We start from the raw sequence: 17500 nt of genomic DNA, 5'->3' as shown, positions 1-17500 counted from the left end.
ACTTGAAAGGCTTTGAAATCCAAAAATTCTACATTTATTCTCTTCCACTGCCACTCTCACATTCACGCATGTACACATATACATAGTGTGATTATTTTTTTCCAGGATTAATTGTCGCAGGTTAAAGTTTGAATTTATTATTGAAGATGTTGTGGTTCTTTATAATTAGGTTCTTCACATCTGTGTATCCTTTTTCCGTCAGAATAATATGACTAAGAAGGAAATGATTAAATAAGAAATGATTAAGGGCTATGTTTCCTAGATCAGTACGGATCATATAAACTTCGTTTCAGTTAAAATATTTTAGCAAAAATGTTTATCTTTTTCTTGCTTTTATTCATTTTCGTTTTACCATTAACCTTATATCTTTTTCCACCACTTTCCAGGTAAGCGCGGAGGTCTTCGGAGTTCTAAATATCTTTTTGAGAGAAAGTGTCCAAAATCTGACAACCACTCGACGATATTTTGGGCCTTGGCCAGGTCTCCCTCACGCGGAAGGTAAGTAAAAAGAAAGCGTTTTGTTGTTGTTGTTTTCCTTGTTGTGGTGTTTTCTCCTTCTCTCTCCATCTCTCTTATCTTGTTGTTTTCCAGGTTGTTTGTGCTCGGTCAGTTCATACACCTCTCCACGTTTTTCTTTTCCGTCGAGCATTGATCAACCTCGTTTTCATACGAACAGTTCTGCTTTTTTTTTTTTTTGTACGTTGCAGTTCTATATTGTGTTGGAAGGTTGCAGTTCTATATTGTATTGGAAGGTTGCAATTCTATATTGTATTGGAAGGTTGCAATTCTATATTGTATTGGAAGGTTGCAGTTCTATATTGTATTGGAAGGTTGCAGTTCTATATTGTATTGGAACGTACCAAATTTCACCAACCTACCCCTCTTTAACCCCAAAAAAAAAAAAAAATCCTATTTCCCTTTCTTCCTTATCATGTGAAAGGAGGCGTGTAGATTCTCAAGTCCCCTGCCATTTTACAGCGCATCCTTTCCTTATCTCTTTCATTAACCAATTTCCCCTCGTTTTTCTCCTTTAATCCCTTCAGAAAATCCGTTCGATGGGTGTATCATATAACATTAAGGGTGAATCTGATCTTTATATAAATTTTCGTGATATATCATTGATAGTCGAGAGTCATTCGTATTATCTGCATTGTTGATTTGTGATTTTTACTTGTCTAGCAGTTACAAAGCACTTTAAATTCTCATGGTTACTGGCAAGGTATTACCCCTTTTCAAAGATAATGCTTTATTTGACACTTATCCAAATGCAAATACTTCTATATTTTTATCCCCTATTAATTCCCCTTTTCACGTCTGTTCTAGTTTTCGTTCACATCTCAAAGTTTTTATGCGTTGAAGATTATTTTTCAGACATTTTCCTCGTGGTTAAGTTCGACGTCCAGAATATTCTTTAAATATTTTAATCTCACGGGAGAATCGCATGAATTTGATCAACTTCTTCGGAGACGATAAGGTAATCTTGTCGAAGACCCAGTTCGTTTTGTGCGTATATGCGTGTGTGTGTGTGTGTGTGTGTACGCGAAATGACCAGGTGTTCTTCATTGAAGCATCCTTGTGGAAAGGAAGACCAAAGAAACAAACGGGGAACAGGCTTAATTAGGTTCTAAGTTTTTTGGCATCTGGGAGGGAAACAGGTGCAAGGGATTCGTGTCATATTTTCTTTTCATGTTTATTTGTTCCGATAGGCGTTTTTCATTTCTGTTAAAAGCTTCCTCTGTTGTATAGCTCCGGCAGCGTCATAATGACCTGGTCTATAGTGTTTGCACATTCCCTTGGACCATCCTTTTATACCGTTGACCTTTAATTTGGCTTTTGGGTGACATTATTGGATGTGACGATATACGAACATTAGAGTTGTGAATCTTAAATATATGTATATATATACACATATATAATGTATGTATATATGCATAATTTGTATTAAAATGTTACTACATACTTGGCAAATATTACTTCAAGGCACCACTGTCCCACCTTCATGTATCTCTTTATATCTAGAAGGCGAAGACAGCAGTTGCTACTATGGGCTTCCATTATATATATATATATATATATATATATATATATATATATATATATATATATATATATATATATATATATATATACATAAACTGCAGAATTCAGACAGAGAATCAGCTTGTCTTTTCAAATATATATATATATATATATATATATTTATCAATATATATATATATATATATATATATATATATATATATATATATATATATATATATATATATATATATATAATAATAATAATAAAAGTGATTTTTGTAATGTTTGTTTTTGATTTGGCTTTGGGGTAGACCTGTGGTCTCGATCGGCTGCCCTGCCTGACATCGCTTAGACCCTGGTACGTATGTTTCATGTATCATACCAGACCCAACGCCCTTTCTTCCCAGCATCGAGAAGTTATTGCGCGGGTATGGCGAGAGTTCGAGACGTGTGAGATGTTTGTTATGTTTTTAGAAGGTGTTGTAGTGGCTTTGTTTTGTGTGTGTATTTAGTCTGTAACATCCATTGCTTTTTTAAGCAAACCTATCCGTTGATTACATATATATATATATATATATATATATATATATATATATATATATATATATATATATATATATATATATATATAAAAAGTGAATGTTTGTATGTTTGTGCACTACAGAAATCCGGACTGCTTGACAGACGCAGACAAAATTTGGTACGTGGTCCAATATGTGACCCCAGGAAGGTTATAACTCAAAATCAAACCCCTATCCCCATGATAGACATCAAACACAGACAAAATGAATGAAATTTTCATTTTTACCCTTTCCGACAGGTTTTCATACCATGTGCTTTATGGGTTAATGGCAATATTTCGCCTGAGCAATCCAGGTTTTTTTCCAGGCGTTGTCAGACGTATGATTAACCTGCAACAATAAATCCCCTATAACAAATTTTTTATCAGAATTTACGTGAGTTTTAATCATAATTTATGATAATTATTAATATAATTGTTAATTACCTCGATAAAATCTGCATTGAATACCTGTATCGGTAAGCGAAGTGAGTGTAGATGGGATGGGGACTTCGAGAACGACGCACACAATGGTTTAGTGTTTTCCATTTTATGTTAGACCGGTCGCCTCTGGTTGGGGTGGGGTTTGTAGGGGATCTGGATGGTAGGAGAGACCTGTGTCAACAGGATAAGGAACAGTTCTAGAAAATATCCCGCTTAGACGTTATGTAGCCACGAAGAATTTGAGAAATTTTGGGGAAGAATGAAGCAAGTAGTAAAATATAAAGTAAACATAGAATCGAGGAAAAGAAATCGAAGGGAATGGGAGAAAAAATCAATGTTTAGTGATGATGTTTTTCTGCTACACTATATCGAATGCTTCTTAATGGGTGCAGTCACCTTTTGCAACACAGGCTAATCACTCGCAATCCCTAGAGCCTACCTAGACCATCTTCAGAGAATTTCAAAATAAATCTAGTCCTTCGGGCCAGCCCTAGGAGAGTTGTTAATCAGCTCAGTGGTCTGGTTAAACTAAGGTATACTTTTTCAGAGAATTTCTGGACAAACGAGAAGCCTTTCAAAGGCACTCATTACATGTTTATTGAACGTAATGCGGTGAATTCTCACAAATACACAAATGCTTAGATGATCACACTATCAAAATAAGTCCACCATTTCGATTCCAACTACTAGGCCTAATGATCATACTCCCATTTCTTCCTTGAGTTTCTGAAGTTTCGTATGGTAAAGAGTTAGCAGTACGTTCACATAAATTGAATCCACTACAAATTTGTGCATTTTGATGAAGTCAGATACCTGCACAACTCTCATCCAATTTGCCGTGCAGTGCATTTCACGTAATCGATAAGAGGTCCGTCTATAGTTGCAAGGGAGACAGACCTTCTCCCCCAACACACACAAACATGCAGACACACATTAGCAAGTATCTAGAAATAAATTTTTTGTTTGTTGTCTTTGTGCAGTGGAGATGCCTTTTATTCTCTTCTAATAGAGGAACGCAACTTCCCCTCCTGCTTCCCTCCCTCCTCTGTTTTCCCTCCCTTCTATCCCCCTCCCCCTTCCCCTCCCCTCCCCTTCTACCTTCCTCCTCCCCCTCTCCCTTCTCCTCCCATCTCCCCTTCCATCTTGCCTCCCCCTTCTTTACTTTCCCTTCTTCCCTTCCCCTACCTGTGGACTGTCATTCAGAGTTTTCAGGCAGTGCTGAGTTGGTCAGCCAGTGTACAGTATATATATATATATATATATATATATATATATATATATATATATATATATATATATATATATATATATATATATATATATATATATATATATATATATGTGTGTGTGTGTGTGCATTTTTGATAGCACATGTTGGATAGTCTTACCACTAGCTTTCAGTCGTAGAGGAGAATCGATGAAGAGGCAGTATCTTCCACAGTAGAATTCAAAACTGCATGTGCGATCACCGAGATGTCATTCTAGAAAGCCTTTCTCTGGATGATATAATTGTTTTATGTCTTAACCGACATGTTCATTAACATCAGCACCTCTAACACCAGGGGATTCTGTGAAATTTAGCTCCCTCATGTCTTTCCTGTGCTTTATTTTCCACGCATCTCCCTTTACTTCCATTCTTCCTTCTCATCCAAGTAGGTAAGGGTCTTCCAACCCCCCTGGCCCCCTAAGTAGCTCAGTTTATGGTAGCTTGTACTGCTACTCTCCCAGATGATATATCCAACCCCTCTCCCTCTCGCCATTATCTCATGTATAAGTAATTTCCCTTATGATATTATCATTCCAAGTCATCCAGCCATCTGAGTCCTAATAGTCTTTGTAAAACTGTATTTGCAAATTGACAGGCTTTTGAACTCATTTAGAGATAGTTTGCCATACCATGAAATATGTCTGTATAGCAATACAGATTGTACCAGACTTACATCTAATCCCACTTTTGTTGGAAATCTTATTCAGTCTGCCTATTTTATAATTTTCGATATTTAGCTTGTCATATAATTCCAACCCATGAGAACCCGTACTGCATATTGCTGTTCCCAGCTACTTGAAAAATTCAGCCTGATTACCCCATAATCCATCCGTTGTTATTTCATCCTTTTCTGCATATTCTGCCTCATTACTTCTGTTTATTATATTTATTTTAGTCCCAAATCTATGGACAAATGATGCAGTCCATGAAACTGTGAATTTTGTGTTCTTTTGCTGATTGAAACGGCATCATCTGCATATTGTAAGGCTGTCAGTTGTCTATCGTTACTCTGTTGTAAGCCTTTTCCATCTCCAACCACTTTTTTCATTAAAAAGCCAAGGTGGTCTAATAGCAAAAGTGAATTAACAAGTTTTTATAGCACATCACTATTAACAGAAGATTCATGTAACCTGACCCCATCAACATTTAACTTAGCATATATTTCCATAATGTTGGTCTGTGGAAGATTCAAGCGTTTTCGTGTAATCAAATAAGGTCATCAGAAGGTGATTTTATGTACAATATGGCTTAACACAGTTATTTGATAGGTGCAACTAATGCCTTTTTCTGAAACCTTCTTTATCATCTCTTAGATTTTGTAAATCTTTCATCAGTTGCTTTCTCCAGCCTACTGAAAATAAGCATACTAAAGATTTCATTTCAACTTTACAGGTACCGCATTCAGCCAAGCCACTTATTTTTGGTAACTTAGTTACGCCTTCAAATTCCTAATCTTCAAGCTTTGTATCCTCATTCCATTGCTGCAAAACAGCCTAGTTAGTATAACAGGTGTCATTTTAATTTCAGCTAAAATCATATCTATTGTGATGATTTCATATAACTAGGATTTTTTCATCTGAGTTTGTACACACACACACTCACACACACACACATACATATATATATATCTATATATATTCAAAAGATGAACCCTATTAATATGGAACAAGCCCACAGGGGTCATTGACTGGAAATTCAAGCTTCCGAAGAATATTGTGTTCGTTCTAAAGAATAACAGAAGGTAATGGGAAATACAGATAGAGGTGATCAGTTATTAGAAAAAGAGATAAATTAACAAATTAATAAATAAATGAAAAATGTAAATAAAATTTTAAAAGTACAAGTTGAATTGTATAAGGGTAGTAATACATTGCATCTTCGCTTGAACTTCTGAAGTTCTAGTTGCGCGACATCCTCTGGGAGGCAGTTCCACAGTCCAACGGTGTGAGGAATAAAGGACCTCTGGAACTGAGAAGTTCGACAGTGAGGCACATTTACTGCATATTGGTGATGCTGTTCAGCGAATCTGGTTTTATATATATATATATATATATATATATATATATATATATATATATATATATATATATATATATATATATATATATATATATATATATATATATATATATATGTGTGTGTGTATGTATGTATATATGTATATATGTATTTTCAAGTTGCAGGGTATTGAACGTTGTTCTTTCGTATTAGTTAGATTTTCCAGTCAGAGGGTAAAAATACTAGAGAATAAACCTAAGTTCATAATAATTGCTTTCTTAATATTTTCTGACTTTCTTGAAATATTTTCAAGTAATCACTTGTTATATTTCGCTGTGTTTATGCTTCCTCTTGATATTTTACGTGATTGGGAATTCTTCAATGTTCATTTAAAATTGATTTAGTTTTGAATAGAATGCATTACTGTGTTCATTGTGTTTTAGGATATGATACATGTTAGTCAGAAAATGAGAGATGAAGTTCATAATCTTAAAACGCTTTTCCTCTTCTTTTTTTTATTGTAATTGAAATAAATTGAATCATAGTTCTAAAGATAGGAGTATATTACATTTCTGACTTACAAAAACTTCTGAATTTACCAATATCAAAGTAAATGTTTGGGTAGAGAAGTATCAACCCATGATTCATTTTCCTAGATTACCTTCCTCGTTGCAAAGTGGTTTCATGAGCTTTGATTTTATAGCTGTGCTGGATAAAATATTTTGGCTCAGGTGTCAGGGAATGCTTTGATGTTTGTTCATTTCATCAAAATACGTCTTTTAATCACGAAAGACTTTACAAATTAAGGCAGATAATTGATTGTATCAGTCTTTTAAGCCAGAAGCCATTACTAACGAGATGCTGAGCCTCGTAAATGCTGGGATCCATAAGCTGATTAGTAAAACTATTTCTATCCTATGGTAAGGTCTAAGCGCTGGGTATTGTTGTTGTAGATTTCAGTTAGTAAAGCCCACATTTCTTTGCCCTTTTGGAGCCAGAGTTAACTTAGTATATGTATATACAGTATACAGTATATACACCAAGTGAAACAACCGCAGGTCACCATTCCCATTTTTGTTGGGCGAAAAAGATATGTAACTTCTAACTTGCAAACCACTCAAGACAAAGTAGATATTTAACATGACTTCTGCTCTGGCTTTTGGCTGCTAATGGCATTATTTAATTTGATGCCGAGAGTATTTGAGTACACATCCAGCCACAGGAAGGCAAATAGAACTTGCAAAATCCATTATTACAGGAGAGTAAGTAAATAATTAGCGTCCCTCTTGCTGGTGACACCTCTGTTGAACGAAAGAAGGCTAGTAACGGCTCTCAATTAATACTTATATATTCTTCATCCTTTCAAACATTCGTGGTAGTACCCACAGGGTAAAGAATGGTGTTTGATTAAAGGACAGACAGTTTCTCAGGTATTAAGGACCTATGCTATTGGGCATTTTGAACTTCATATCGAGTTTTCATATTTTGTCATGCACAATAAGATCAGAGTCTATAGAAAGTCATTTGTCAAATAATTAACATTTATACACTAATATAGAATAATTTAGAAATAACAAGAAGAATTTATCAAGCAAAGTATTCAACTCCTATAGACTCCCCCGGGTGTTTGTGCGATACCACATCCAGATCTCAACATGATTTTGAGGAACACCTACATTCCAGATTAATTCCATACGGGCTGTGTTTTGAGGACGGTTTACATAAAAACCTCCAAGACAGTACTTTACACGGGCAAACCTAAAGTGCATCTGAATTAGGTGAAAAACAGTATCCGGTATGCCTTGTGAAACTTTCAGTCTTGTCATTTAAATTATTGTGTAGAAAATGAAAGCTACACGATAAAGAAAAAAATAATGGTGGCTTTTGTGTTTCTCAATAAAACTGAACTATTAGAAACGAATTTGATAAAAACATGAAGAATAAATGTAGTCACTGTAAAGATATGAATCCCAGCTGAAATTCTTATTGGTGTTTTCACTACACGTCCAAAGACATTCTCAGAATGGAATGTGCGGATAATGGCAAATTGATATAATTTTATTCTGCATTTTTATACCGTATTAAATTAACAGGTATGTATTTATTCAGAGGCTTTGCATTTACTTTGTTACAGAGTTTACAGTTTTCAACATTGGGATTTAATGGCTTGCCTTTCCTAAGACAAATTTCATTCAGAATTATTGGATATGGATTTTTGTTTCAGAGAAAATCGATATGTATCATAGAATTTTGTAAGTCTCTCTCTCTCTCTCTCTCTCTCTCTCTCTCTCTCTCTCTCTCTCTCTCTCTCTCTCTCTCTCTCTCTCTCTCATTAAACAATAGGTCCATCCTTCAGAAATGACTTACACAGGCCTGATATATTAGAAACATATGCGCACCCCATTTAAGTCAGTTATCACAAATATTGAATGTAAAAGACCATTTGCCAAAAAAGGGGATATTGAGAAAAAAATACATTTAGACCAAAATCACGTAGCAACAATTATTTTTTTTTTTTTTTTCAGAAAATGTCAGTTACTGGTGGCAGGGGTATAGATTTAAATAGATATATGAATATTCTAGCAAAAGGGAGTGACGGCACGCCGAGCTTACCATATATGCCGGCCAATTTGATGCATGCCGTGGCCGGGAAGAGTCCTTCACGGCCTTTCCTGCCGGCCATGCAAGGGCTCTCTAGCATCCCCACGGTGTAATTGTTGTTGAAAGGATCCTCGCAACCAGGGTTGTCTCCATTCACGGATACACATTTGAAGCAGTCGATTCCCATAGCTCCTGCGGGGAGAAAAAATAATTATTATGAGAGGAAAAAGATGTGTAGTTCTTAGATATACTCGTCAGTTGCACATGCCTCAATAGTCTTAATGACCTCTTATCCTCTGTAGGGTTCCTTTACATTTTTGTTTATACTCGTATCACTTCAAGTCTATAACCTGGCGGGAAAGAAACTAAGATGCTTTCCCCTTTTGTGGCAGCTCTTGACTTATCGCACATGGAGTTCTGCCAAGGATACACTCGCTCATTATGTCGAATCGGGCATGCCAACTGTCTCATTCAGATACACTGTACAATAGTTAACCCTAGTGCACTATAGTATCATAATGTTTCTCTTGTTATTCCTTTTTGGGTTGACATACAATCTTCTGTTCGCTTTTACCTGATGTATCAGTGTTTTTGATAACCGAAATGACCGCCTGAAACCTCGACTTCCTCTCTGTTCAGATATGTCCATCACTACAAGCCTGCATCCGTGCAGGAAATTAATAAGGAAGCCTTCACCTTGTGTGGCAGGATTCTAACCATTACACCTAGGGTTCCAGCGAGAGCGTAATTTTGCACTATGTTGACGGAAAAAATTCTCATTCAAGTTATGCATTCATACCTGCATAACTGTAATTCAGATACTTTTTACTAGAGCTAATTTGTTATCCAAACCTTAGTATCATAGGGGTTTAACAGTTATTAATTTTTGAGCTGATATACACGTGTGTGTATATATATATATATATATATATATATATATATATATATATATATATATTTATATATATATATATATATATATATATATATATATATATATATATATATATATATATATATATATATATATATATATATATATATATATATATATTCAGAATAGGGCAAATAGGAGACTACTACTTGCTCTTTTCGGAATACGCTTAATAATAAGCCCATATCCGAAGAGGAAATAAAGGAAGTTATCACTTTTCCTCCCTTAACAGACCATCTCTCTCGTGTGGTAGTTTTTCCTTTCAGAATTCTACCATACACCTCCTAATTTATTAGAAAATGTTATGTCCATTGAATTTTTGAAGTCTCCTCTGTCACCTTTATCTTTATACAAACCTCACCCAACCTTTTGGAACTATTTCCCTGAAATTAATTGTGCTTTAATGTAGGAGGTGTTCTTTTTCTTGAATTAACTTTGTAACTACATTTGCTTGGAAAATTTATGGGTACCATTTCTTCATGGATATTCCCAATGACGGGAGATTCCATTTATCTTTTAATTGCCGCTCTTCAACTTTGACAGATTTTGATAATGTGGCGCCATGAAATTTTCAAGAAATCATCGGCTTTACATATCATAAGCTTTTGAAATTTGTTTATGGAAGTATGTTATGTAAAACATGTGAATAATGAACGAAGTGATAAAAGCAATATATGATCATTTTCAGCTGCTTCACTCAAAGGTATATGTAGATAACTGTTGCTAATGGTTTTTTCCATTTTCGTTTTATTCTTTTCAAAATAATGTCCGTAGTCAGATATTTCGACAACTTCTTGTAGGCCCACTTTTACCTTTTGGAACGTGGAATGTTGGAAACGTCAAGAGAGGAGCTGAGGGACTCTCAAGAAAATGACAGAACCTCTGGATAAACACAGAAACCCTCTCACTTCGAGGACTAGAAGGTTCTACAGTATTCTAGAATTTTTTTCCGGAATTCAACAGTCCATATAATCGAAATAGATAAAGATTTATTTTTCAGTGTAGAGTAACTTAAGAGGTACGGCAGTAGCTATAGGACAAGTCGGTCTACGTAAATACAGTGTAAGCTTACCTGTTAAATGACTTTATGGTTCTAGTAAGTGGTGCATTTACTGGGTTGCATGGTTTGTCTGAATTTCCAGTAAGAATTTAGTCGTGAACTCCACTTCAGTTAATTAATACCATCAGAATATTTAAAGTAAACACCAATTTCTCTCTGAAAAATGCACTATACAGTACACCTGCTTTCACTTAATGGAATCTTTTGATTCCTTATGATGTAGTTCCCTGGGTAAACTGATGTAGATAAACTTTGTTCCTTCACAAGGCATTCTTTGGATAATGGACTTAATAGGTTCCAGAAGGCTGTCCTTTAACCGAACTGTTTTTTTCCATAAGAAATAATGGGAAATGGATTAAACGTAATAACAAGAATTTAACAAGCCTAGCCTGCAGGCATTATAAAAAGAATAAACTAAGTAGATAGATGATATAAATGAAATTTTTTTCTCTCTTTGTCTGTAATTGGGAGAGTTGGCTTATGTGGAAAGTAGAAGAGGAAGAGAGGTGTTATTGTTTGGGAGGGGTGTCCCCTTCCATATAAACTACAGGCAGTTGTGTGTCTGGGATTGTTTATCTTTTCTCTGTTTCTGTTGCTTTCTTCTAGAGACTCACTGTGTTTCTTTCTCACTAAAAACCGGTCTAATGTTAGATTTTGGCCATGTTCTAAATTCTCCCTAAAGTGAGAGATTGCATTTTCAGTCACCAGGTGTATAACATGGTTTGCTACAGCTTTGTCAGGGTGATATTTCTCAAGGAAACTTGCACTTTCTCCAGTATGCACATTTCTTTCATTAACGAACTAGGATCACACTCCCTCCCTCCTCCTCTTCTGAAAAAAGTTCCTCAACTGCTCTCTGTAGTTCTTCTGTGGGGAGCTCTGCTTTAGGCTCCTCCAGTAACTCCTCCACATCATCGTCATCATCATCAGCCACCTTCAAACCCATGGACATGCTCAAAGACAATACCCTCCACAATGTGCTCAACCCCAAGGCCGGTAAAGTCCCTTTCTGCCGTAGCATTCTACCTGGCAGACTTCATGAAAAGAGATATACCCCAAGCTTTGTCTATGAGGCTTATGCAATGGGGGCTGAAGTGGTTCTTCCAGAATTCTCTTAGGATCAGCACTTATGTCAGAAGACATTTCAAAGCATCAAAGGAATAGTGCTTTGATGAAGAGTTCTGTTGGAATTAGATATGACCTGCTGGTCCATGGGCTTGATGAAAGGAATCGTGTTAGGGCCAAGAACCACAGCCTTATGAAGTTAAACTCGGCCACCAAGCCTGGAGGATGAGCAGGCGCATTGTCCAGGACAAGAAAGGCTTTTCAGAGGCCGTGTTTCTCCTAGAAGGTGGGGCCAGCCTGGTTATCCAAACCGTACTGATAGCCTTCCACATCATATTTAATTTAATGTCCGTTATATAATTTTTTCTCAAAACCCTCGGGTTTTCTGGGTGGTAGACAAGCAAAGGATGCCGTTGTAGGTCCCCACTTACATTCCCTAAGAGCAAGAATTAGCATGTCCTTCATAGGCTTGTGCCCTGGCACTGACTTGAACTCTTGGATGGTCTCGTTTATGTTTTATTGTAGAAGAAATTGTTTGCTCGACCACTCCATACTCCTTTGCTAGATCAACCAGTGAGACACAACCCCCTGTAGGGAGATAGTGTCCACAGTGCACCACTGTAGGCATTACTTACGGTTTTTTTGCAGTATCCTTTAGGCCCGTAGCTGCAACACCTTTCATTTTTTTTTTTTATTGTACCCATGTTAATTTTCTCTTTCTTCCATCTTATTTTCCACCCTCTACTAACAATTGTTTCTTAGTGCAACTGCGAGGTTTTCCTCCTGTTATACCTTTAAAACATTTTTACTTTGTTTCTCCTTTTAGCGCTGAATGACCTCATAGGTCCCAGCTCTTGACCTTTGGCCTAAATTTTATCCATTCCAATCCACTGGGACGCCACTTTCACGTTTTTGTATTATTTACTTTTGAATCTATAGATTTTCATCTCTATGCTTCTCATGGGCCATGAGTTAGTTACTCTGCACCAGAATAAGAAAAAAAACACACAAGGACACAAACACAGTTTAGAGAGATCTACACTGAGTGAGACCTGCATGTCGACTGAACCCTTCCCATTGTTACAGCTGGGAACCGTACAGATGATGTGCTTAATCCTGTACATGTTTTAGCTAATCGTCCTTGGCTGTCCTTAAACTGAGCAAAAGTTTGTTAACAGAGCGAATTTTTCCTCAAAAGTGTTATCCGTTAATTAAGATGAGTGGTAACCAAGGTATGACTGTATAAGTCTCAAATAAGAAATTACCAAGTATGCCATACATTCGTAATTTTTTCAGACCAGAAAAATATATGCGCCTTACGTTTAGGAAGTGATTCAGTTATTTTCTATGCAAATAAAAAGAGGTTATCATAGCTTAGTGAATTTTAATAAAAAAAATTATTGGATGCTTCAAAACGTCACTGCTACCAGATAATCAGAAACTTGAGAAATATTTAACAGTACCCATTTTGAGGTATTTCACTCGGTATTTTTAAAACTATACGTAATTAGTTATATAATTTCCGTAAAGGTTACGTACGTCGAAATTATTGCTTATTCGGCAGTTAACACGGAATCATTCTTGCCTTTATTTTTTCTGTAAATTGTTATTAGTCCTACTGTTTTTAGGCTTATGTCCGGGAATAGAATTAATCATGGTAAAAAATTTTTATCACTACGTTTTACCCATCGTCAGTCTTTGCTGTCATCTTTTAGATAATTTCCAGTTTTTCATCTGCAGTTTTTGGACAGACTAAAATGGTAATGAGTAGTGAAAAGTTTAAAAGCGTATATTGTTATTTACAGAAGCAGTGCCGTATCAGTGTAGCTTTTTTTCTGTCTTAAGGTTGCTTCAGTTTAGAAAATGATATTGCCCGATTAGAAGAAGAGAGTTGAGCGCTGGATTAACCCCTGCCTTGTAAAAAGTCAAGGTATACTAACCCTTGCATTAGACCATGGCGGTATGATACAAGCGACCATGGATCATAATGATTGTCCAATGGATGTAATGACCTCGGAAATCGTTCGTATGGATGTCGCCACGTTTTGTCTGATTGCTATTCTCTGGCATTGTTCTCCCTTTCCCACTACCTGGAATGTTTTAATCCTAATATTCAGAAAGTAAGGATGCCTTCTTTCGAGAGGACAAGTCAAATTTCTTCAAGAGGAGAGCGAGATGTTGTTATTTTTAGCGATTTAAGGTTACGTAGCGAGAGCCCACTTGCCAGTAGTTGTATGTATGTGTGCATAGAAGACATGAAAAAATCACTGATATTCACCTATTTAGTTTTGTAAAAGAAAACTATTTAGATGACTCTGTGTGTCTGTCCGCAATTTTTTTTTTTTTGTCCGCCCTCAGATCTTAAAAACTATGAGGCTAGAGGGCTGCAAATTGGTCTGTTGATCATCCACCCTCCAATCATCAAACATAGCCAATTTCAGTCTTCTAGCCTCAGTAGTTTTTATTTTATTTAAGCTTAAGTTAGTCGACGCATCTTCACTTGACCGCGTCTGGGGAGCAACTGATCGCTGCCCGGTCGTGGCTGAGAGTCTCATCACTGCAGCACCTAGAGTTTCGTACAGCATTATACGTTGTACAGAAAACCCGCATTTTTAACTTGTTTTTATTATTACCGACCTGTGATAAGATTATGTCTTTCAGAGTCAAGAAATTTATGAGATAAGGATGAAGGCGTCAAGAGACCCTTTATTTAATCTTTCCGATTTTCTCATCATCCCCACACCCCTTGGGCATTGTACGCTGACAAGGAAGAGACATGGCCTTGGGCTGGAGAAGGAAGGGAACAGCAGAAAGATTCGTAGAAGAAACTGGTGGATAAAAGAAGGATATTTCTAAAAGGAAGGCAAAGTGGGAAAAGCAATTGATTGAAGTAGATCGACCATTTACAGCTAGGAAGAGGAAGCGATAAATTTGGGAAAAGATTGAGGTAGCACAAGAAACCTGATGGAGGAAAGATCAAAGGAAAAACAAAATTTTAGTAAAAGTTTAGTAAAGTTAGAAATTGAGTAATGGCTAGTAGATGCAACGATGAAGAAGCTACAATAATGTGTGGGAATTTTCGAAATCATTACTTTAATTTAAGGACAAGCAATGTGAAATAAATGAAGCAATAATTCTTCAGTAACCACAAGTGAACAAATACTTTTTTGTAACCTTGATACGAGGATTGTTTTGTTGAAAGTGCCGCCCAAACCCATTGCACCATTTCCAACAGCGTTAAGCCTACTGTACACTTGTAATCAAGAACGAGAGGAAAGGCAGCAGACCTTTTATCGTCGGATCTCTCAAATTTATATCTGGAGATTTTTTCAGCTTGATATTCCAAAGATCATTCACATACCTGTGCAATGATTTCGGTGCGTAGAAAATATTTTGACTATTTTATATGTAAAGATGTAGATGTAAATAAGCTGATGGAAAAACACCTTAAACAATTCCCATCTAGAAAGAAAATAAGATGGTTGCGTTCACTTTTTGTACATAGTTATTAGGCGTGAAACTTACTGCATAAATTAAGTATGTGAGGAAAAACAAAACAAAAAATTAACTTTACACTATTCTTAAGGACATCACATTAATATAAAAAGAAAATCCGTATTCTCTTCAGTGTTCCTGCGAATGGTATTTGTTTCCATTCCTGAGTTCCTGGCAGCGAAGTAGAGAACATTGCAGATATGGGTAGAGAAGCTATCCAGCTCCCATTTTGGATACCCGCTACATTAAAGCTGTCAAGACATTTTATAGTAAAAGTGCCATGGAGAAATAATTGCATCAGAGCAAAAAATATTCGATGTAAAGGTAATCTTCATATAACAATGTTGTCAAAAATCATGCCAATAAGAAATTATCCTCAACTGAGTATCAACATTGTTAATGAAATTCTGTGTATACCATGTAATTAATTTAGTTGGGCCAGACGGGTATGGAATTAAATGCCAGAATGAGTCAACATAAATAAATACGAAGAAATGGCTAAAAGAATAATGCTGGTTTTGCAAACCTAAGTGAAAAACCATAATGAACTCTTTGGTCCCTTATAAGTATAAATACAAGATGCAGTTAATATAGTCTCTAGAAACCTCTTAATATCCATGTCTGCATATTCTTGACTTCATTCTGCACAAGATGTTCGAAGGCGATTCAAAAGAAAAACTCAAGTTTATCAGCAGTTCTTGTTACTGTTATTAGCCAATCAGTTAATCCAGCATCTGGGTTAATCCAAGAGATCTGGTCCTCATCTGAAGATCAGCCGCAAATCTTAGGACTTTTGTATTCATAAAATGGTTTTATACACTATTCCAAGTCGTATTTTGCAAAACCGAGTTGTTTTCGTCATCTTTTTCTTTTGTATATAGTTTACCTTAGTGTAAAGTCATATCTTGCACTTCTTTGTTCTAGTTTCTTCTTGCCCATATAATAATAATAATAATAATAATAATAATAATAATAACAATAAACGAGAGGATCAGATCTTGATTGTCCTCCCCAGGTGACAGTGGAGGAAACATGAAATAACCAGCCAACCCTTGCAAACCGGTTTGTCCGGCCCGGGTTGAGGCGGGGTAAGTATGAGAACGGGAGGGTAGGGGAGACATCCACCCTCCTCCTGCAAACCTGTTTGTCCGCCCCGGTTTGGGCTGGGTAGGTGGGGATCGGGAGGGTAGGGGAGACAGCAGCCCGAGGTTCCAGTATGCATAACAAGCTCGTAGATATATATATATATATATATATATATATATATATATATATATATATATATATATATATATATATATATATGCACACAGGAAGAAGAAGAGAGAGAAAGAAAGGGAGAGAGAGCGAGCAAGCGAGCGTGGAATTAGGTTATTTTTTAACTTTCAGATCTTTTTTCTCTACAGGTAAAGCTAAAAAAGTTAGGTGCCGTGTTTCCACTTTGCCATTTCCTAATTCGATATTTGTATTTCCAAAAGTGATAATTGGAAGGCATATTCGGCGCCTAAGATCCCATTACATCAGATTAATTTGGAAGTTTTCTCAATTTTAGTTTTTATCTACACTTCTCGATAAACATTACGAGCATATATATATATATATATATATATATATATATATATATATATATATATATATATATATATATATATATATATATATACATGGAGCCTCGATGGCTCGGCTGGTAGAAGCAGCAACCTCAGACTTCATAGAAGTCTGTGGCGAGGGTTCAATCCCCGCAGCCGACCGGTCAGAGAAGGCGGACACTTTGCTATCCGTGTAGACACCCCAGGATTACGTATGTAATCAACGGGTAGGTTTGCTGAAAGCAAATGGGTGTTACAGACTAATACACACATAAACAAAGCCACTTCAACATCTTCTAAAAACATAACAGACACCTCACACGTCTCAAACTGTCAACTTACCGCCCAGTTCTCCTCGCTGCTGGGAGAAAGGGAGTTGGGGATTTGGTAACATGTACACGTTCGCTACTGGGGTCTAAGCGATGTCAGGCAGGGCAGCCGATCGAGGCTACGGCCTACCTCACCG

The 17500-nt window shown here is 36.3% G+C and overlaps 1 protein-coding gene and 1 long non-coding RNA gene across 5 annotated transcripts in view; one reads left to right on the top strand and one right to left on the bottom strand.

Annotated features, from left to right (window-relative positions):
* Positions 1-886, top strand: part of LOC136845734 (uncharacterized) — a 522167-nt gene extending 521281 nt beyond the window's left edge. The window contains exon 3 of the long non-coding RNA XR_010855231.1: positions 387-886. This is a non-coding gene — a long non-coding RNA (uncharacterized lncRNA). The remainder of the gene's footprint in view (positions 1-386) is intronic.
* Positions 1-17500, bottom strand: part of LOC136845733 (uncharacterized) — a 289129-nt gene that overhangs the window by 23095 nt on the left and 248534 nt on the right. For all 4 annotated transcript variants that reach the window (XM_067115954.1, XM_067115953.1, XM_067115951.1 and 1 more), the window contains exon 4: positions 8904-9083. In XM_067115954.1, the coding sequence (XP_066972055.1) occupies positions 8904-9083 (180 nt within the window). The remainder of the gene's footprint in view (positions 1-8903; positions 9084-17500) is intronic.

Source organism: Macrobrachium rosenbergii, chromosome 14 (assembly GCF_040412425.1).
Source record: "Macrobrachium rosenbergii isolate ZJJX-2024 chromosome 14, ASM4041242v1, whole genome shotgun sequence".
Taxonomy (NCBI): Eukaryota; Metazoa; Arthropoda; class Malacostraca; order Decapoda; family Palaemonidae; genus Macrobrachium; species Macrobrachium rosenbergii.
This window is presented reverse-complemented; position numbering and strand designations above follow the sequence as displayed.